The sequence below is a fragment of the Delphinus delphis genome, chromosome 10 (assembly GCF_949987515.2).
Source record: "Delphinus delphis chromosome 10, mDelDel1.2, whole genome shotgun sequence".
NCBI classification, from domain to species: domain Eukaryota; kingdom Metazoa; phylum Chordata; class Mammalia; order Artiodactyla; family Delphinidae; genus Delphinus; species Delphinus delphis.
The window spans coordinates 72,398,455-72,420,194 of NC_082692.2; the positions used below are offsets into that span (position 1 = coordinate 72,398,455).

The 21,740-nt window shown below is 37.2% G+C and overlaps 1 protein-coding gene across 1 annotated transcript in view; it reads right to left on the reverse strand.

The window, feature by feature from the left end:
• Positions 1–21,740, reverse strand: part of DNAH12 (dynein axonemal heavy chain 12) — a 229,191-nt gene that overhangs the window by 103,941 nt on the left and 103,510 nt on the right. Inside the window, exons 22-30 of the mRNA XM_060021479.1 lie at positions 19,081–19,202; positions 18,704–18,986; positions 16,278–16,397; positions 15,810–15,966; positions 15,406–15,578; positions 11,393–11,545; positions 10,673–10,912; positions 10,091–10,336; positions 9,634–9,753 (exon numbers count right to left, since the gene is read on the reverse strand). Of these exons, the coding sequence (XP_059877462.1) occupies positions 9,634–9,753; positions 10,091–10,336; positions 10,673–10,912; positions 11,393–11,545; positions 15,406–15,578; positions 15,810–15,966; positions 16,278–16,397; positions 18,704–18,986; positions 19,081–19,202 (1,614 nt within the window). The remainder of the gene's footprint in view (positions 1–9,633; positions 9,754–10,090; positions 10,337–10,672; positions 10,913–11,392; positions 11,546–15,405; positions 15,579–15,809; positions 15,967–16,277; positions 16,398–18,703; positions 18,987–19,080; positions 19,203–21,740) is intronic.

Consider the following 21,740-nt stretch of genomic DNA (forward strand, 5'->3'; position numbering starts at 1 on the left):
CGGGAAGAGCAGGACAGGAGTGGAGGGTGATCGCTTGGCCTACTCGGGCTGGGGAGTCTGCTGAGCTCCAAAGCCCCGTGTGGGTCCTGGGAGCATAGGAGGGAGGTCAGGGAGATCAGGAGAGGCAGGTAGGAGGGGTCCCTTCCACACTGGAGGAGCAGGAGAGGAGAGGAGGGTGTTTTCCCTGCCCACTCGAGCCCAGGAAGCCTGCTGGGCTCCCAGATGAGGTCCCCTGCCCTCTGAGACCAGGGGTGGGGGGCATGCCTGGGCCCCTTCTGTTCCTTGAACCTAAGCCCCACCCTCCACAGCCCCAGGGCCTTTTCCAGCCCTGTGGGTACTAAGCATAGGCCCAACCCACCACCCAAATCCTGCCCTTGCTTAGGCCCCGCCCTCCACAGCCAGGGCCTTCCCCCTCACCTTTTTTTTTCTTTTCCCTCTTCCTCTTTTTTATTATTGTGCTACTGATGTACCTTCCAGTTGTTGATTCATCTATATTTTCATTTTTATATTCTTTCTAACATATCTGTTAAGTTTCCTAGTCTAATTTTATTTTTTACTTTGCTATTGTTCTCTTTTTTTTTTTTTTTTTGGCCACCCCACATGGCTTGCAGGATCTTGGGTCATGAACCGGGGACTGGGCGGAAGCTCCTGTGGTAGGAGTTCCAAGTCCGAACCACTGGAGTAACAGAGAACCTCAGACCCCAGGGAATATTCATCAGAGTGAGGTCTCACAGAGTTCCTCATCTCAGCACCAAGACCCAGCTCTACCCAATAGCCTACAAACTCCAGTGCTGGAAGCCTCAGGCCAAGCAGCCAGTAAGACAGGAACACAATTCCACTCATTTTAAAAAAAAAAAAAAAAAAGAGAAGGCAAAAAATACATGTCACAGATGAAGGAGCAAGGTAAAAACCTATAAGACCAAAAAAATGAAGAGGAAATAGGAGGCAATCTACCTGAAAAAGAATTCAGAGTAATGATAGTAAAGACGATCCAGAATCTTGGAAATAGAATGGAGGCACAGATTGAGAAAGATCTAGATCTAGAAGAACAGAAGAACAAACAAACAGAGATGAACAACACAATAACTAAAATGAAAAATACAGTAGAAGGAATCAATAACAGAATAACTGAGGCAGAAGAACAGATAAGTGACCTGGGAGACAAAATGGTAGAAATAACTGCTGAGGAGCAGAATAAAGAAAAAAGAATGAAAAGAATTGAAGACAATCTCAGAGACTTCTGGGACAACACTAAACACACAAACATTCAAATTATAGGGGTCCCAGAAGAAGAAGAGAAAAAGAAAGGGTCTAAGAAAATATTTGAAGAGATTATAGTTGAAAACTTCCCTAACATGGGAACGGAAAGAGTCACCCAAGTCCAGGAAGCACAGAGAATCCTATACAGGATAAACCCTAGGGAAAACACACCAAGACACATATTAATCAAACTAACAAAAATTAAATTCAAAGAAAAAATGTTAAAAGCAACACGGGAAAAACAAAAAATAACATACAAAGGAATCCACATAAGGTTATCAGCTGATTTTTCAGAGGAAACTCTGCAGGTCAGAAGGGAGTGGCAGGATATACTTAAAGTGATGAAAGAGAAAAACCTATAACCAAGATTACTCTACCCATCAAGGATCTCATTCAGATTCGATGGAGAAGTCAAAAGCTTTTCAGACAAGCAAAAGATAAGAGAATTCAGCACCACCAAACCAGCTTTACAGCAAAGGCTAAAGAAACTTCTTTAGGCAGGAAACACAAGTGAAGAAAAAGACCCAGAAAAACAAACCCAAAACAATTAAGAAAATGATAATAGGAACATACATATTGATAATAACCTTGAATGTAAATGGATTAAACGCCCCAAACAAAAGACACAGACTGGCTGAATGGATACAAAAACAAACCCATATATATGCTGTCTACAAGAAACCCACTTCAGACCTAGGGACACATACAGACTGAAAGTGAAGGGATGGAAAAAGATATTCTATGCAAATGGAAATCAAAAGAAAGCTGGAGTAGCAATACTTGTATCAGATAAAATAGAATTTAAAATAAAGACTGTTACAAGTGATAAAGAGGGACACTACATAATGATCAAAGGATTTATCCAAGAAGAAGATACAACAATTATAAGTGTTTATGTATCCAACATAGGAGCACCTCAGTACATAAGGCAAATGCTAACAACCATTAAAGGACAAATTGACAGTAATGCAATAATAGTAGGCGACTTTAACACCCCACTTACCCCAATGGACAGATCATCCTAACAGAAAATAAATAAGGTAACACAAGCTTTAAATGACACAATAGACCAGATAGATATAATTTATATTTATAGAACATTCCACCTAAAATTGGCAGAATACACTTTCTTCTCAAGTACAAACGGAACATTCTCCAGGACAGATCACATCTTAGGTCAGAAATCAAGCCTCAGAAAATTAAAAAAAATTGAAATTGTATCAAGCATCTTTTCTGACCACAATGCTATGAGATTGTAAATCAATTACAGGAAAAAAACTGTAAAAAACACAAATACATGGAGGCTAAACATTGCGCTACTAAATAACCAAGAGATCACAGAAGAAATCAAAGAGGAAATCAAAAAATACCTAGAGACAAATAACAACAAAAACATGACGACCCAAAATCTATGGGATGCAGCAAAAGCAGTTCTAAGAGGGAAGTTTACAGCAATTCAATCTCATCTCAAGAAACAAGAAAAATCTCAAATAAACAATTTAACCCTACACTTAAAACAACAAGAGAAAGAAGAAAAAAGAAAACCCAAAGTCAGTAGAAGGAAAGACATCATAAAGATCAGAGCGTAAATAAATGAAATAGAAACATAGAAAACAATAGGAAACATCAATAAAACTAAAAGCTGGTTCTTTGAGAAGATAAACAAAATTGATAAACCCTTAGCCAGACTCATTAAGAAAAAAAGGGAGAGGACGCAAATCAATAAAATTAGAAATGAAAAAGGAGAAATCACAATTGACACTGCAGAAATACAAAGGATTATAAAAGACTACTACAAACAACTATATGCCAGTAAAATGGACAACCACTAAGGAATGGACAAACTCTTGGAAAGCTACAATTTTCCAAGAACCAGGAAGAATTAGAAAATATAAACAGACCAATCACAAGTAATGAAATTGAAACCATAATTAAAAATCTTACAACAAACAAAAGTCCAGGACCAGATGTCTTCACAGGTGAATTCTATCAAATATTTAGAGAATATTTGATCCTTCTCAAACTCTTCCAAAAAATTGCAGGGGGAGAAACACTCCCAAATTCATTCTACGAAGCCACCATCACCCTGATACCAAAACCAGAAAAAGATATCACAAAAAAAGAAAATTATAGACCAATATCACTGATGAACATAGATGCAAAAATCCTCAACAAAATACTAGCAAACAAAATACAACATCACATTAAAAGGATCATACACCATGATCAAGTGGGATTTATCCCAGGGATGCAAGGATTTTTCAATATATGCAAATCAGTCAATGTGATACACCACATTAACAAATGAAGGAATAAAGCCATATGATCATCTCAATAGATGCAGAAAAAGCTTTTGACAAAATTCAACACCCATTTATGGTAAAAACTCTCCAGCAAATGGGCATAGAGGGAACCTACCTCAACATAATAAATGCCATATATGACAAACCCACAGCAAGCATCATACTCAATGGTGAAAAACTGAAAGCATTTCCTCTAAGATCAGGAACTAGACAAGGATGTCCACTCTTGCCACTCTTATTCAACATAGTTTTGGAAGTTCTACCCACAGCAATTAGAGAAGAAAAAGAAACAAAAGGAATACAAATTAGAAAAGAAGAAGTAAGACTGTCACTGTTTGATGATGACGTGATACAACACATAGATAAACCTAAAGATGCCACCAGAAAACTACTACAACTAATAAATGAATTTGGTAAGGTTGCAAGATACGAAATTAATGCACAGAAATCTCTGGCATTCCTATACACCAACAACGAAAAATCAGAAAGAGAAATTAAGGAAACATTCCCATTGACCATTGCAACAAGAAAGAATAAAATACCTAGGAATAAACCTGCCTAAGGAGGCAAAAGACCTGTACTCAGAAAACTATAAAACACTGATGAAAGAAATCAAAGATGACATAAACAGATGGAGAAATACACATGTTCTTGGATTGGAAGAATCAATATTGTGAAAATGACTATACTACCCAAAGTAATCTACAGATTCAATGCAATCCCTATCAAACTACCAATGGCATTCTTCACAGAATTAGAACAAAAAATTTTACATTTCGTATGGAAACACAAAAGACCCCGAATAGCCAAAGCAATCTTGAGAAAGAAAAATAGAGTTGGAAGAATCAGTCTCCCCGACTTCAAACTATACCACAAAGCTACCGTAATCAAGACAGTATAGTACTGGCACAAAAACAGAAATATAGGTCAATGGTACAAGATAGAAAGCCCAGAGATAAACCCACACACATATGGGCACCTAATTTATGACAAAGGAGGCAAGAACATACAACGGAGAAGAGACAGCCTCTTCGATAAGTGGTGCTGGGAAAACTGGACAGCTACATGTAAAAGAACGAAATTAGAACACTGCCTAACCCCATACACAAAAATAAACTCCAAATGGATTAAAGACTTAAATGTAAGATCAGACACTATAAAACTCTTAGAGGAAAACATAGGAAAAACCCTTTTTGACATAAACCACAGCAAGATCTTTTTTGACCCACCTTCTAGAGTAACAGAAATAAAAACAAAAATAAACAAATGGACTTAAAAGCTTTTGCACAGCAAAGGAAACCATCAACAAGACCAAAAGACAACCCTCAGACTGGGAGAAAATATTTGCAAATGAAACAACAGACAAAGGATTAATGTCCAAAATATACAAACAGCTCATGGAGCTCAATATCAATAAAACAAACAATCCACGTAAAAATTGGGCAGAAGACCTAAATAGACATTTTGCCAAGGAAGACATACAGATGGCCAAGAGGCACATGAAAAGATGCTCAACATCACTAATTATTAGAGAAATGCAAATCAAAACTACAATGAGGTATCACCTCATGCCAGTCAGAATGGCCATTGTCAAAAAAATCTAGAAAGGGTGTGGGAAAAGGGAACCCTCTTGCACTGTTGGTGGGAATGTAAATTGATACAACCACTATGGAAAACAGTATGGAGGTTCCACAAAACACTAAAAATAGAACTACCATATGACCCAGCTATCCCACTACTGGGCATATACCCTGAGAAAACCATAATTCAAAAAGAATTATGTGCTGAAGTGAATATACCACAATGTTCAGTGCAGCACTTTTTACAATAGCCAGGACATGGAACCAACCTAAATATCCATTGACAGATGAATGGATAAAGAGGATGTGGCACATATATACAATGGAATATTACTCAGCCATAAAAATAAACGAAATTGAGTTATTTGTAGTGAGGTGGATGGACCTAGAGTCTGTCATACAGAGTGAAGTCAGAAAGTAAAAAACAAATACCATATGCTAACGCATATATATGGACGCTAAAAAAAAAAAAGGTACTGATGAACCCAGTTGTAGGGTAGGAATGAAGAGGTAGACATAGAGAATGGACTTGAGGACGTGGGGTGGGAGGGGGAAGCTGGGGCGAAATGAGAGTAGCATCAACATATATACACTACCGAATGTAAAATAGTTGGCTGGTGGGAAGCAGCAGCATAGCACAGGGAGATCGGCTTGGTGCTTTGAGATAACCTAGAGGGGTGGGATAGGGAGGTTGGGAGGGAGGCTCAGGAGGGAGGGGATATGGGGACATGTGTATGCATAGGGCTGATTCGCTTTGTTGTGCAACAGAAACTAACACGGTATTGTGAAGCAATTATACTCCAATACAGATCTATTTAAATAAATAAATAAATCATTGTATAGGGACTTCCCTGGTGGTCCAATGGTTAAGACTCTGTGCTTCCACTGCAGGGGGCAAGGGTTCAATCCATTGTCAGGGAACTAAGATCCCACATGCCGCACGGTGCAGTATTCCTCCCCCCCAAAAAAAGAAAAGAATTCATTGGATAGGCTTATCAGCAGAAATGAACAAAGCCAAGGAAAGGATCATTAATCTTAAGGACAGGTCAATAAAATTATCCAAACTAAAGTACAGATAATAAAAAACAGAAAGCAAAAACAGAGCATAAGAGACATGTGAGATGACATAAAATGTTCTAACATTCATGTAACTGGAGCCCCAGAAGGACAGGGGAGAGAAAATAGGGTAGAAGAAATATTTTAAAACATAATTACTGAGAATTTTCTGGAGAAAGCAATACACAGATTCAAGAAGTGCAGCAAATCCCACGTAGGATATGTAAAAAGCAAACAACACTAGGCACATAGTCAAGCAAGGAAAGAAAGAAAATATTTCAAACAGCCAGAGGGGAAAAAAGATATTACATTCAGGGAAATATACATAAGAAAAATTCCTGACTTCTAAGCATAACAATAAAAGCCAAGAATTAATGGAAAAACATCTTTAAAAAGATGGGGCGGGGGAGACTCCTGCCAATCTAGACTTCTATACCTAGTGAAAATATTCTTCAAATAATGAAGTCTAAATAAAGATATTTCAAAAGAAAAACTGAGAGAATTTGTTGCCACAAGACTCAACATGTACACAATAAATACTGAAGAAAGTTCTTAAAGTTGAAGGGAAAAGATCCCAGTTTAAAGCACATATCTGCTGGAAGGAATTTAAAAACACTAGAAAGGGTAAATATAAAAGAATTTTTTTTTTCAAATACTAATACCTAAAGCAAAAAATGTGGAGTTTATAACATATGTAGAAGTAAAATACGTGACAACAGTACAATGGGCAGAGATGAGTGGATAATGGAATTATACCATTTAAAATTCTTATATTGTGTCTGAAATGGTTTAGAATACAAATGAGGTAAACTGTCATAAATCAAGGATGTGTATTGCAATCTGTGAGTGACCACTGAGGTAAAATTAAAAAGCCAACAGAGAAGATTAATGAAGTAATAAACATTACCTGAAACCCAAAAGAAGTCAGTAGATGAAAAACAAAGTAATACGGTACATATTAAAAAGCAAGATATTATATTTAGTATGGGCATACCTCAGAGATACTGTGGATTTGGTTCAGATCACTGCAATAAAGTAAATATTTCAATAAAGCAAGTCACACAAATTTTTTGGTTTCCCAGTGCATATAAAAGTTATGTTTACACTATCCTGTAGTCCAGTGGTCCCCAACCTTTTTGGCACCAGAGACTGGTTTTGTGGAAGACAATTTTTCCACAGACGGGCGTGGGGTTGTGGAGGGGATAGTTCAGGCGGTAATGTGGTAATGTGAGCGCCGGGGAGCGATAGGAGTGGTAGATGAAGTTTCCCTGGCTTGCTCACCTCCTGCTGTGCAGCCCAGAGGCCGTGGACCAATACCAGTCTGAGGCCCAGGGGTTGGGGACCCCTGCTGAGTCCATTAGGTGTGCAATAGCATTCTGTCTAAATAACAATGCACATACCTTAATTAAAAATACTTTTTTGCTAAAAAAATACTAACCATCATCTGAGCCTTCAGTGAGTCATAGCAGTAACATCAAAGATCACTGATCACAGATCACCATAACAGATATAATAATAACGAAATTTTTTCAAAATTTCAAAAATTACCAAAATGTGACACAGAGACAAGAAGTGAGCAAATATTGGGAAAATGGCACTGATAGACTTGCTTGACTTGACTGATAGACTTGCCAAAAACCTTCAATTTGTAAAAAATACAGCATCTGCAAAGCGCGATAAAATGAGGTATGCTTGTAGTATTTTTTTTTCTATGACCCTGGCTCCCCTGCAGCTCAGTTGCAGGCATACGCAGTTGCTCAGCCACACACCTCCCAGCATTGACTCCTAGTAGTGTTTTTCAAACTGGATTCTATGAATCCATGAAACTATTTGCTATATTCATAGGAGTACAAGAGTTCTCCAAGAGAATATTAAAATTATGTATTTTCATTTTGATTTAAAAAATCATATTAGCGTATTTTGAATCATCTTGATAATCACCTGTGGTATAATACTAAAATATATATACCCGGTTCCAGGCACAGAGCTCCTAAAACTCTTGGAATTTTCTGAGTGATAGGAGTATCTTTTGTTATTCATAAAGAGTCCTTTTCAATAACACCTGAGTTTATGCTAATGAGGTGACTTGTTGTGGGAACCTAGATAGCTTCAAGATTGGGCTGGTCACCAAAAAGACGCAGTGATTAGAGGGTTGGAACTTTCAGCCCTACCAGCCTTTGGGGAAGAAGGGGCTGATGACTGAACTCTATAAAAATTCTTGAACAATGAGATTCAAGAGCTTCCGGTACAGGGAGGGTGACTCTCCCTGAAAGGGCACAGAAGTTCCACGCTGCCACCTGCCCATACCACGCTCTATACATTTCTTCCATTTGGTTGTTCCTGAGTTGTATCCTTTATAATAAACTGGTAAGCAGAAGTAAATTGTGTTCCTGAGTTCTGTGGGCTGTTCTAGCAAATTATTAAACCTGGGAGGGGAGGGGTCAGGGAAACCCCTGGTTTATAGCCCGTCAGTCAGAAGTACAGGTGGCCAGGACTTGAGACTTCTGTATGAAATGAGAGGCAGTCTTGTAGGACTGACACTAACTCTAGGCAGTTAGTGTCAGAATTGAATTGAAGTTTTGAACACCCAGTGGGTGTCTAGAGAATCAGAGAATTAGTTATTGGTATTGGAAAACAGCCTAGAATCACCTTATTCTGATCCTGCCATAGGATGTATAGTAGTATTTGAATTTGAAGATTAAAAAAAAAAAAGAAGGCTAACATTCACAGCAAGATGGATGGACCTAGAAATATCATACTAAGTGAAGTAAATCAGACAGAGAAATACAAATATTATATGATAACGTTCACATATGTAATCTAAAAAATAATACAAATGAATCTATATGCACAACAGAAACAGACTCACAGACACAGAAAACAAACTTATGGTTACCAAGGGGGAAAGTGATGAGGAAGGGATAAATTAGGAATTTGGGATTAACAGATACAAATTTCTATACATAAAATAGATAAGCACAAGTATTTACTGTATAACACAGGGAACTATATTCAATATCTTATAATAACCTACAATGGAAAATAATCCGAAATATATATATATATAACTGAATCACTTTGCTGTACAAAAAAACTATAGGATGTTTTACCACTTTCAGTTTATCAACTTTTCTACCTGCGGAGGTAATATGATAGTATTATTGTATACATAGTAGTAAATATTATAAATCACAAGATAGGAAATAAAATATGTATTCTCTTACAATAAACATTATCTTTGACCTGAATCTCGTTAACCCTACTATCATATAACATAAGGTACTAAAATTTACTCTTCCTCATTAATTAAAGTGGCCAAAATAGGGGTTTATCCTCCAAACAGAATAAGTCGCTCATTTAATAAAACTTGGAAAACTATTGAGTCACCAGATGAATTTATTTGCAGAACAAGTCATTCTCACAGGTTTACTTACATGATAGTCAGCTTCAGGAAGTTTAACACCAGGAAATAAGTCACTAGTTATTCCATTAAATAAGGGTATATCATGTGATAAAAACTTTGGTTCATTTACATCTTTAATTGATCGAAGAAGCTAAAACCATCCAAAAAGTGCAAGGTAAGTTAAGTGCCGGTATTTGCCCTTCTTTCACCCCCACCCCACCAAAGTCAAAGTTTCTTTTACATGGTTCCATGGAATCCCCATACTAAAAAGCCAATACTACACTTATCAAACCTAATGGTCCTTGGATTCATACAAAGTATAATGAAAAACAGAACCTCAAAACTATCATTTCAACCCCATGTAAAAAGGCTCAAAGCAACAACTCTCTTATCTGCCTATCTATAGTTCATGATCAACCTTGCTGAAAAAGTTATCTTTCTACAGATACACTTTCTACACTTTCACAACGTGTATATTTAATACTTACAAGTATATCTTCATTTTCATTTGGAAATTTTAGTTTTAGGTTTCCAGCAGCCACTAAAACTGCTTTTACTGCTCGCATTCCATAGTCATAATGAAATTGTGATGAGAGCTGCTCTGAGCACAGCCTGTAGGTCATTACTATCTTCACAGACAGAGGTTTTGCATTCAAAAATCCATAGGAGTAGAGGGAGATTTCTGCTATGAGGGCATAGTTTGGAACCATCATAGCCACTGTTCTAAAAAGAACCTGAAGTATATAATAAAGGAAATATATTATTTACATAAAGGAAACCATTTTTAAAGCTGAGCATAAGCACCCAAAGATAATGTGTTGATATCCAAGTTTACTCCCCCAGTGAAGCACCTTTTCATTAACTTTGTAATTTTTTCAGGAGCACTTTAACAGTTTCATGTACTCTAATATTTTTTTTAGACATCTAAAAAAGTTTTTAGAGGTTTACCTTATAGCAAATGGAAAAGGTAAAAGGGAGATTACAAATACACGTGAGAAAATTATACCATTTTAAGTAGATTATGCTGTTACTTTTGATTACCAAATTTACACTCTTTAAAAAAATATTACCTTAAGATTATCCGGTAATTCAGAACGTCCTGCATAGCCAGGATTCATAGTAATAGCTACAAAACAGTTTGTATTGAGCTTAAGTTCTGTCCCTTCAAAATTAAACACTTCTAGCTTCTGTTGAATGGCTCTCTGAATGCAAAGGATCTGTTGAGCTACCACTGACAGCACTTCCAATTCAATTCGATTAAATTCATCAAAGCAAGCCCAAGCACCAGAAGAAGCCAATCCTTTAAAAAACTGAGGACAAGAAAAAAGGAGATGATTTTCGTAGGAAAGGGCATCATTTGTTAAAACAAAAATTTAACGTTTTTTGGGTTTTTGTTTTGTTTTTGCGGTACACGGGCCTCTCACTGTTGTGGCCTCTCCCGTTGCCGAGAACAGGCTCCGGACGCGCAGGCTCAGCGGCCATGGCTCACGGGCCCAGCCGCTCCGCGGCATGTGGGATCTTCCCGGACCGGGGCACGAACCTGTGTCCCCTGCATCGGCAGGCGGACTCTCAACCACTGCGCCACCAGGGAAGCCCATAAAACACAAATTTAACCTTTTTAAGTCAAAAGTGACAGTTAATAAAAGCCCCAAGGATAAAAAGTCTTTACCCCTAAAAAAAAAAAAAAGGTCAAGTAATGCTTAAACCGCATTCAGTGTTTTAAACGAGTTGCTTCAGTTTATCCAGGTTGACCTAGCTGTAAATTTGTAACATGTAATATGTAACTTTACCTTTCCCATTGCTAGATAATCTAGCCCGTCTGAACAGTTGAATACCACACACTGTACAGCAAGAGCTTTAGCCAAGTCCTTGGTGGTTTCAGTTTTTCCTGTGCCTGCTGGCCCTTCTGGAGCACCTCCAAGGTTTAAATAGAAGGCACCTATCTGAAAAGAAAAATAAACGTGAAGAGAAATCCATGCTTAACTGAAAACAAACAAAATACCCCATAATAGGACAATTGCTTATAAAGTGGATTTAGTCTTATTTGTAGCTTCAGAGAGGCAGTAATACAATTACATCATTCAGTTAATTTTTAGCACTCAATTTTCTAGCTGCACAAAGAAAAAGCAGTTTAAAGGATCTAAAAAAAAAGTGAAACTGTATCAAAGTCTCCTTATTTTCTAATACTTCATGTGTATCCCATTTGCCTTTAAAAACAAAGAGAATCCAGCCTTGAAGTGTTAACATTTGGTCAGAAAAGTTTAATTAGAAGTGTTTATGGAGGGACTTCCCTGGTGGTGCAATGGTTAAGAATCTGCCTGCCAATGCGGGGGACACGGGTTCGAGCCCTGGTCCGGGAAGATCCCACATGCCGCGGAGTGCCTAGACCTGTGTGCCACAACTAGAGCCCCCGGAGGGGCCACTGCAGTGAGGAGCCTGCACACCGTGGCGGGGAGTGGACCCTGCTCGCTGCAGCTGGAGAGAGCCCGCACGCAGCGACAAGGACCTAATGCACCCAGAGATGAATGAATAAACCAACTAATTTTAAAAAAAAAAGAGAGCAGATTGCTCCATCTCCTGTAAAATAAAGTAATATAAAATAAAAAAAAGAAGTGGTTATGGTTGTAGAGATCAATGATGACAACCTCTACAGCTAGCTGCGAAGAGAGAAAACACCTAAAAGTGAGGGTCATAAGTGGGGGCCCATCAGTGGGAAAATAAACAGATGACCTACTATATAACTTTGTCTATGATTCACCTTCGCTGTTGCATTCCACTCTTGGTATGTTCTTTATTTTATCCATCCCCATAGCATTGTTCTGTACTTCTCTAACCAGTAGTGTCACTTTCAACCTTGTGAAACCCAGAGTAGTTATCAGTTACCCACCGATAAATGGTAAACTGTGACCTACCTTCGCTGGTTGGACTCACTTGTATTGTTTTTACGAAAGCTGGCGTATCCTCCAAGCGTCCTGTAGCCTGGGCATTTGGATGTTTGCCCAAGTTGCTTTTTACATATTTGGAGTCTACTGTGTCAAATCAAGCTTGAGCTGATTAAGATGGTTAAGACCATCAGCTCTCCACTTGGGCATGGGCAAGGGTCCACTCGGTGACATTTTGATGTCAGAGGCCAAAAACTCGACCCTCAGAGCATGCTAACTAGGCTACTTTCTGAGCTTTCCTCCCATGAAAAAGCCTATGGCTTGGGTGCATATGCGCAGAGCAACGATTGTCTCACCTTTTTCTTGTTTTCAATTACATTTCCCCACGCTCCCCACACCTCAGCTTTATCCCATAGATATCCTGAGCCCTTCGCCTTCAGAGAGGCATATTTGAGTTGTTTTCCTATCTCCTTGCTTGGCTGCTTTGTGAATAAGCACTTTCTCTGCTGCAAACCTCAGCGTTTCAGCATTTGGCTTACTGCAGAGAGTCAGACAAATGAACCTGGTTCATTTGGTTCAGCAATGCTCACATTACAGTTAACTATGTTAACTGTAATGTAACTACAGTTAACAGTTAACATTTTTCCCCTCTCAATTAGTACTTAAGCTCCTTTATTTTTTAATAATTTTTTAAAATATTTATTTATTTATTTGTTTGTGCTGGGTCTTAGGTGCTGCATGTGGGCTCCTTAGTTGTGGCATGAGAACTGTTAGTTGCTGCATGCATGTGGAATCTAGTTCCCTGGCCAAGGATTGAACCCAGGCCCCCTGCATTGGGAGCACAGAGTCTTAGCCACTGGACCACCAGGGAAGTCCCAGTCCTTAAGCTCCTTTAGAGTAACATCAGCAGTATCTGAATTCTTTCTGGGTCCCCACAGTGACTAGAAAAATGGCTGGAAATTTTTATATGCATACAAGTTACAGTCAACTCTTTCCATGAAGTTTGTTTCATGAAAACTGCTATGAGAGTTTGTGAAACTTAACTCCTTTTAGATAAAATAGGGTTAAAGGACCAAGACTGTACATTTGGGGAGGCAAGGGGTATATGGGAATGCTCTGTTCCTTCTGCTTAATTTTGCTGTGAACCTAAAACTGCTCTAAAAAAATTAAGTATTTAAAAAATTAATAGATAGACCTATGAAAATCTTAAATATTTTCACATTTACTAAAATAAAACAATAGAGAGAGCTCATTAAATAAAGGCAATATCAATGATATTTTACCCATCTTAAATTTATAGTAAACGCTATACTGTTAATGTCCATTAACTTGATTGCTGGAAACCTCAGTCTTTCCCTTCTTTATAATTTCCAAAAAATGCTTACAAATGTGTTCCCTTTATTATGGATAGTAAATATAATAGGAGACTTTCAATGTTTAGTGTTGTATACAAGTGTTTAATGTGATTTTGATTATATAACTCAAAGTCCTTAGAGTCCACCTTACAAATATTCACAGCTGATTTCAGTGAGGTCTGAGGACACAGAAGCTTGAGATTCATTTACTCAACAAACATTTAGGGAGTAACTTATGTACTTGTCAATCACTAGAGTAGAGAACAAGACAGATGTGGTCTGGCCTTCAGGTAGCTTCCTGAGAAAGAGGATTTGGTGAAACTTTTTATCATAGATGCACTAGAACCTTACTCAGATTCTTTTACTGGTCATTGCATCCATCCTTCCAATTGCTGTCAGTCATCTACAAATAGCTCACAACTGTCCTTTTCTCCTGAGATCTGCCCTCAATTAATAGGAGCTCCCTTATCCACAAACACCTGAAAGCTTACTCACCCCCCACCCCCCACCCAGCCACAGGAGTGAACCATAGCCAATGATAATAAAGGGATAGAAAAGCTAGACCCCTTTGCCTTAAAGTGAAGTACCCCTGAGATGCCATTCATGCTCTAATGCTCCCCATGAGATCAGGCTAAGGCCATACATCCATCAAAACCACATCTTTGTTTAGCTTTCCCACCTGCTTTCCTCATTTCCTTATGGGTTTTTACTGAGAGCATTCCCTAGAAAATCATTTGCCCAATAATCCCCATTTCATTTCTGCTTCCAGAAAACTCAGACACTTTAATTTACTTACTCAGCACAGGTGGATTGGTGTTTCTTGATGCATCTCCTCAATTCCCAGGTAGGATTGCCAGATTTAGCAAATAAAAATACAGGATGCCCAGTTAAATTTGAAAATCAGATAAACAATGAATAATTTGCTGGTATAAGTATGCCCCATGTAATAATTAGGACATGTTTCTACTAACAAATTATTCATTGTTTATTTGAAATTCAAATTTACCTGAAAGTCCTGTATTTTATCTGACAACGCAATTCCCAGGGTTTCACTTTGTTGTTGCTGTTGTTTTCTGTAGTCATGGCTTTATCTTCCATAGCTTCCCAACAAGCACAGCCCTCAGTACTACCTGCCTACATTTCAGCTCTCCCTCTACTATTCAACAAAACTAACTTGGAGTTCTAAGGCCCAAATGTGCTTCCTTCATCTTCTTGGCATCTCTCCCAGAACTCCACTGCAAAAACTGATACCATTTTCCGAAGCTCTGGTTTCTTCTTTAAATCTCCAGTACCTTCCTTTTTCTAATTATCCCCAACGGGAGTGACTCACGATTTTCAAACATTAGAATTCACACACTCTTGTATTCTACAAAAGCACGCAGAAGTAAATATTCACTACTATAACTTCACATAAAGGGAATTTGGGATTAGGAAGGGATAGCTGTATTCAGCTATACAGATAAGAGAATAAAATGAGGATAGCCATGTTAAATTTACACAAGGAAATATGACACCAAACCAAAAAGGAATCTTTAATGTGTGAATTAAAATAATTTAAACACATACCAATGTTCTGTAACATCTGTCAGTTAGAGGAGTAATGACAAGTCGAGGTGAGTTACCAAGGTATTCATAAGCATATTTTACGTTGCAATTAATGATACTAACATGAGCGTTGTCATATTCCCAATAATATCTAAGCTGAGCAAGCCACTGGAAATCTGTATCATGTGAGACACCTAAAAGGAATAAAGTAAAACAAGACAGATAATCCTGAAATGGAAATAATTTGAAAAATAAGTATTTTATCATCTTTACAACAGCAAATATTAAAATAATTCATGTTTTCTAACTTATGGAAAAGATCATATAAAATAAATTCTGTTGAGAGAGAAAAAGACATACAGTGTAAGTCCTTGTTTCTAAAAGCTATATATATCTTATTTTTAAGATAAAAAAGAGTCACATACCCATATCAATCATGTCCATAACCACATCTCTAGCATGGACATCAATAGTAACCAAAGCCCCCAGAGTAATCCTGGTCTGCTTCGACAGTTTTCCTCTTACCAGCTCTACAATATCATTTAGTTGATTCTGAAGTTCCTTATAGTACTTCTTTAATCCCTACAAAATAAAAAAAGCAATTAAACTAATGTTATATAGTAGCTAAAACATGTATTTCATGCATTTACTCTTTAACAATTCTGACATCATAATTTAGCTCAATATAGAAATGAGTTCTCGAATAGAGTGATTTTTGTCTAAGCATAAGAAAAATTAAGAACAAGTTTTAAAATAATTGTACAATTTTAATGCTACATGTAGAAATTGGGGGGAAGGTTACCTTTGCAAATAATAGATAAGCTAACTAAAAAAACATAGCATGTAAAAAAGAAAGTTATTTAAAAAGAATGTTATTTAAGGTAATGATTTACCTCTGTCCCACTACTTATAACTTCCTGTGTCTCAGAGGTCCAGAAGATTTGAGAAACACAAAGTACAACTTGGCCAGGCCACTCTCGAACCCAGTCTTTTCTTGCACATTCTGGATAAGCCTGAGTAATTAAAATGCATTTCTAACTTTAAAAGTTTACAAAGGGGAAAAAAGCTTAATGTTTAACAATAAAGAAGTGCAATATTTGGTACACTTGTAGGCTAGAATGTAGTCATGAAAAATTTTAGATGACTATTTAAAAGACCGGAAAATTTTTTACAAATCATATTTTTGAAATATTTATTTATAAAAGGATGGAAAGATGAGCACCAATATGTTAATAATCAGTTATCTTTGGAAGGATTTGATTATTGATTCTTCTGGAAATTATTTTCCATAGGAATTTTAGGTTTCCTTGCTGTGGGGAGTTGTCAATTTTCTACATAGAATACACATTACTTCTATTATAATGAACTATGAGGGTTTATTAAAGTATAAAATAAATCAGTCTAATAGATTACATATACTGATACCAAGATTTAATTGAAAAGAAGACTATGCCATCTAGTAGAAAACTGACCTAGTAGCTAGAACCCTTGTATTATTTATCCATAGCTTTTCTAAAAACTTGTATGGGGCTTCCCTGGTGGCACAGTGGTTGAGAATCTGCCTGCCAATGCAGGGGACACGGGTTCGAGCCCTGGTCTGGGAAGATCTCATATGCCGCAGAGCAACTAGGCCCGTGAGCCACAACTACTGAGCCCGCGCATCTGGAGCATGTGCTCCGCAACAAGAGAGGCCACGATAGTGAGAGGCCTGCGCACCGCGATGAAGAGTGGCCCCCGCTTGCCGCAAATAGAGAAAGCCCTCGCACAGAAACGAAGACCCAACACAGCCAAAAATAAATAAATTAATTAATTAATTAAAAAAAAAACCAAACTTGTATGACCAGCATATATAATTTAAACAATAGTATATTTGTTCATTTATATACAATTGAACAATCTATGCTTTTGAGTTCAAAGTATACTTTCATTTCTTCTAACATTTTTATGTTCAAAATGCATTTAAATAGATTTATTGGGGGGGTAGTCTTTTAAAAAATAACTTGTTTCAACAGTAAATGATAATAGCAGATCCAAATTAAAAACTGAAAAAAAACAACCGCGGGACAAAGTATGAAGAGTCGATACTAAAGGAAACTTTATATATATATATATTTTTTAATTGGCCATGCGGCACGGCTTGCGGGATCTTAGTTCCCCAACCAAGGACTGAACCCGGGCCACAGCAGTGAAAGCGCCGAGTCCTAACCACTGGACTGCCAGGGAGTTCCCTGGAAACTATATTTTTAATACAATGACACCACCTTAGATAAAAGAATATTAAACATAAGGATATAAATATCTATTATTAAAATGCATTTTATTAGCAATATTTATAGATAAATGCAAATGACAAATTAACCTAAGTTTCAAAGAAGGCTGAGTTTCATATAATTGATGAGCCATTGCTAGGTACATAGAAGGTAAATTTCTATATGGATTAAGGAAATACTTTCATGGACAATGTTGATTCTTTCCTATGTGTTTTAGTTTGTTTGGAATCATAAATAGAAAAAAGGAGAGAAAAAGTCAAGATTTATCTGCAGGAACATTGAAGCTGAACAGAATAGTCACTGCAAGAAGATGATTCTCATAGGGCTCTTGGTGAAGGAAAAGGATTCCTCATTCATATAACGTGAGTTGCTGGATATAAGGCTGCAAAGCCTTTTTAAATGACATTTTTACTACACAACTGTTCCTTTGTGATCCTAAAGGAAGAAATATACTGAAGTTTATCATTCAAGATTAGGTTAATTGAATTAGCAAAAGTGAGGTACATGTAGTGCCTACGTGTTATATTTCTCTCAAATATTATAGATCCTCCGTTAATGTTGGTTCATCTCATTTTGAGTTTTTAAGTAACTGTTTGAGTGTAAATAGCAATAAGTAAACTAGATCATGCATTTAACACCCATGTCTGAGGTTCTTTCTTATCTCAGGGTTCTTTCTTAACACAGGATACTTAGGTGCTCTCCCATTTGCTATTTATCTGGTTAATTCCTACTTATCCTTTGGGTTTCAGTTTCAATTTTACTTTCTCTAAGAGCCTATCATTAGCAACCCACCACCCCCATTCTAAATTATATACACATTATTATTCTTTCTCATAACACTTTTTTCTTTTGTAGCACTTAATCACGTATTATTATCAATTCTTACTACTATTATTATTTTAATAATAATGTTAGGAACAAAGAGTAAAGAAAATAAAAGCCTTAAAATAGTAAGACCTGAGGTGTTCATTTACTGGTATCCATTCAAAACCTCCTAAAAGAAAGCACTTACAGAATATAGGATATACATTAAATCCTAGGAAACATACCAGCCTGGCTGCAGCGATCACATCATGAATACTCCGGAGCATCAAATCTTCTACTTGAATGAGCCACTTTTCCACAGCACCTCGCGCTGCAGACGTGGAAATAGGTGCAATCAGCTCCACTCGCTCACCTTCAGAGCTATACATGGCTTTAATGTCCAAATTGGGAAGGAACTCCAATTTAGTGATGCCCTCAAAGCATTTTTTTAAATGAGGCTGAACTCTAAGTGGATCTTTGGTCTCTGACAAAATCTCTAACATTTCATCATTAGATAAGAAGAAAAAACTAGGGAAAAACATGCAAATACAAAAGTTTTAGTTATAATTCATCACACATCAGAAAAAGCTTAAATTATACCACAATTGATTATCCATCATACCGAGGGAAGAAAAGTCGTTTTTTTTCAAGATATGCATTAAGGCCTTTCATAATTTTCTCCAAAAGTTCATTGCAGTTCTGCAGTTTTTCCAGTAAACCTGTTAAAGAAGTAACAACAAGAACCTAAAAGAGACCAATTCGTTCCGGTCAGCACTTATATATCAGATATTATGATAAGACTTAAACATTAACTTATATGTCAAAAATGTTAAGGTGTCAAAAAAGGTTTATGAAAATTGTCAGGAAATTTTTTAATAATGTAAAACTATTAGAATTCAATAAATCACAAATATTCTTATCCAAAGATGCTAGTTATAAATGAGAAATTATGATTGTCATGCATATTTTCATTTCTCCTATATGATGTGGAAAAAGTCTGCTAGGTTGGTGTGTGATTTAATTTTTGCATTCACAACTGTGAACTATAAACAATCTATGGTATGAGTTGGCAAACTACATCCCATGAGCTAAGTCCAGTCTGCTACCAGTTTCTTTTTTGTTGCTGTTGTTTTTCAGCTTTTATGAGGTATAATTGACAAATAAAAATTGTATATATTTAAGACATATAACTTGATGCTTTGATATTTGTATACACTGTGCTGCCACTGTTTTTTTAATGTTTATTTATTTATTTATTTATTTATTATCAGTCATCCATTTTATTTATTTATTATTATTATTATTTTGCTATACGCGGGCCTCTCACTGTTGTGGCCTCTCCCGTTGCGGAGCACAGGCTCTGGACGCGCAGGCTCAGCGGCTATGGCTCACGGGCCCAGCTGCTTCACGGCATGTGGGATCTTCCCGGACCGGGGCACGAACCCGCATCCCCTGCATCGGCAGGCGGACTCTCAACCACTGCGCCACCAGGGAAGCCCTCCCTCTTTTTCTTGATGAGCCTGGCTAATGGTTTATCAATTTTGTTTATCTTCTCAAAGAACCAGCTTTTAGTTTTATTGATCTTTGCTATTGTTTTCTTTGTTTCTGTTTCATTTATGTCTGCTCTGATCTTTATGATTTCTTTCCTTCCGCTAACTTTGGGTTTTGTTTGGTCTTCTTTCTCTAGTCCCTTTAGGTGTAAGGTTAGATTGCTTATTTGAGATTTTTCTTGTTTCTTGTGATAGGCTTGTATAGCTATAAACTTCCCTGTTAGAACTGCTTTTGCTGCATCCCATAGGTTTTGGATCATCGTGTTTTCATTGTCATTTGTCTCTAGGTTTTGTTTTGTTTTTTGGTACGTGGGCCTCTCACTGTTGCAGCCTCTCCCGTTGAGGAGCTCTGGTCGTGCAGGCTCAGTGGCCATGGCTCACGGGCCCAGCCACTCCACGGCATGTGGGATCCTCCCGGACCGGGGCATGAACCTGTGTCCCCTGCAATGGCAGGTGGACTCTCAACCACTGTATCACCAGGGAAGCCCACTAGGTATTTTCTGATTTCCTCTTTGATTTCTTTAGTGATCTCTTGGTTATTTAGTAACATATTGTTTAGCCTCCATGTGTCTGTGTTTTTTTTCATTTTTTTCCCTGTCATTGATTTCTAATCTCATAGCGTTGTGGTCAGAAAAGATGCTTGATATGATTTCAATTTTCTTAAATTTACTGAGGCTTGACTTGTGACCCAAGATGTGATCTATCCTGGAGAATGTTCCATTCGCACTTGAGAAGAAAGTGTAATCTGCTGTTTTTGGATGGAATGTCCTATAAATATCAATTCAATCTATCTGGTCTACTGTGTCATTTAAAGCTTGTGTTTCCTTTTTAATTTTCTGTTTGGATGATCTGTCCATTGGTCTAAGTGAGGTATTAAAGTCCCCCACTATTTTTTTTAAAGTCCCCCACTATTGTTGTGTTACTGTTGATTTCCTCTTTTAGAGCTCTAGGCAGTTGCCTTATGTATTGAGGTGCTCCTGTGTTGGGTGCATATATATTTATAATTGTTATATCTTCTTCTTGGATTGATCCCTTGATCATTATGTAGTGTTCTTCCTTGTCTCTTGTAACATTCTTTATTTTAAAGTCTATTTTATCCGATATGAGTATTGCTACTCTAGCTTTCTTTTGATTTCCACTTGCATGGAATATCTTTTTCCATCCCCTCACTTTCAGTCTGTATGTGTCCCTAGGCCTGAAGTTGGTCTCTTGTAGACAGCATATATATGGGTCTTGTTTTTTATCCATTCAGCAAGCATGTGTGTTTTGGTTGGAGCATTTAATCCATTCACATTTAAGATAATTATTGATATGTATGTTCCTATTACCATTTTCTTAATTTTGGGGGTTTGTTTTTGTAGGTCCTTTCCTTCTCTTGTGTTTCCCACTTAGAGAAGTTCCTTTAGCATTTGTTGTAGAGCTGGTTTGATGGTGCTGAATTCCCTTAGCTTTTGCTTGTCTTTAAAGCTATTGATTTCTCTGTCGAATCTGAATGAGATCCTTGCTGGGAACAGTAATCTTGGTTGTAGGTTCTTCCCTTTCATCACTTTAAGTATATCATGCCACTCCCTTCTGGCTTGTAGAGTTTCTGCTGAGAAGTCAGCTGTTAACCTTATGGGAGTTCCCTTGTATGTTATTTGTCATTTTTCCCTTGCTGCTTTCAATAATTTTTCTTTGTCTTTATTTTTTGCCAATTTGATTACTATGTGTCTCAGTGTGTTTCTCCTTAGGT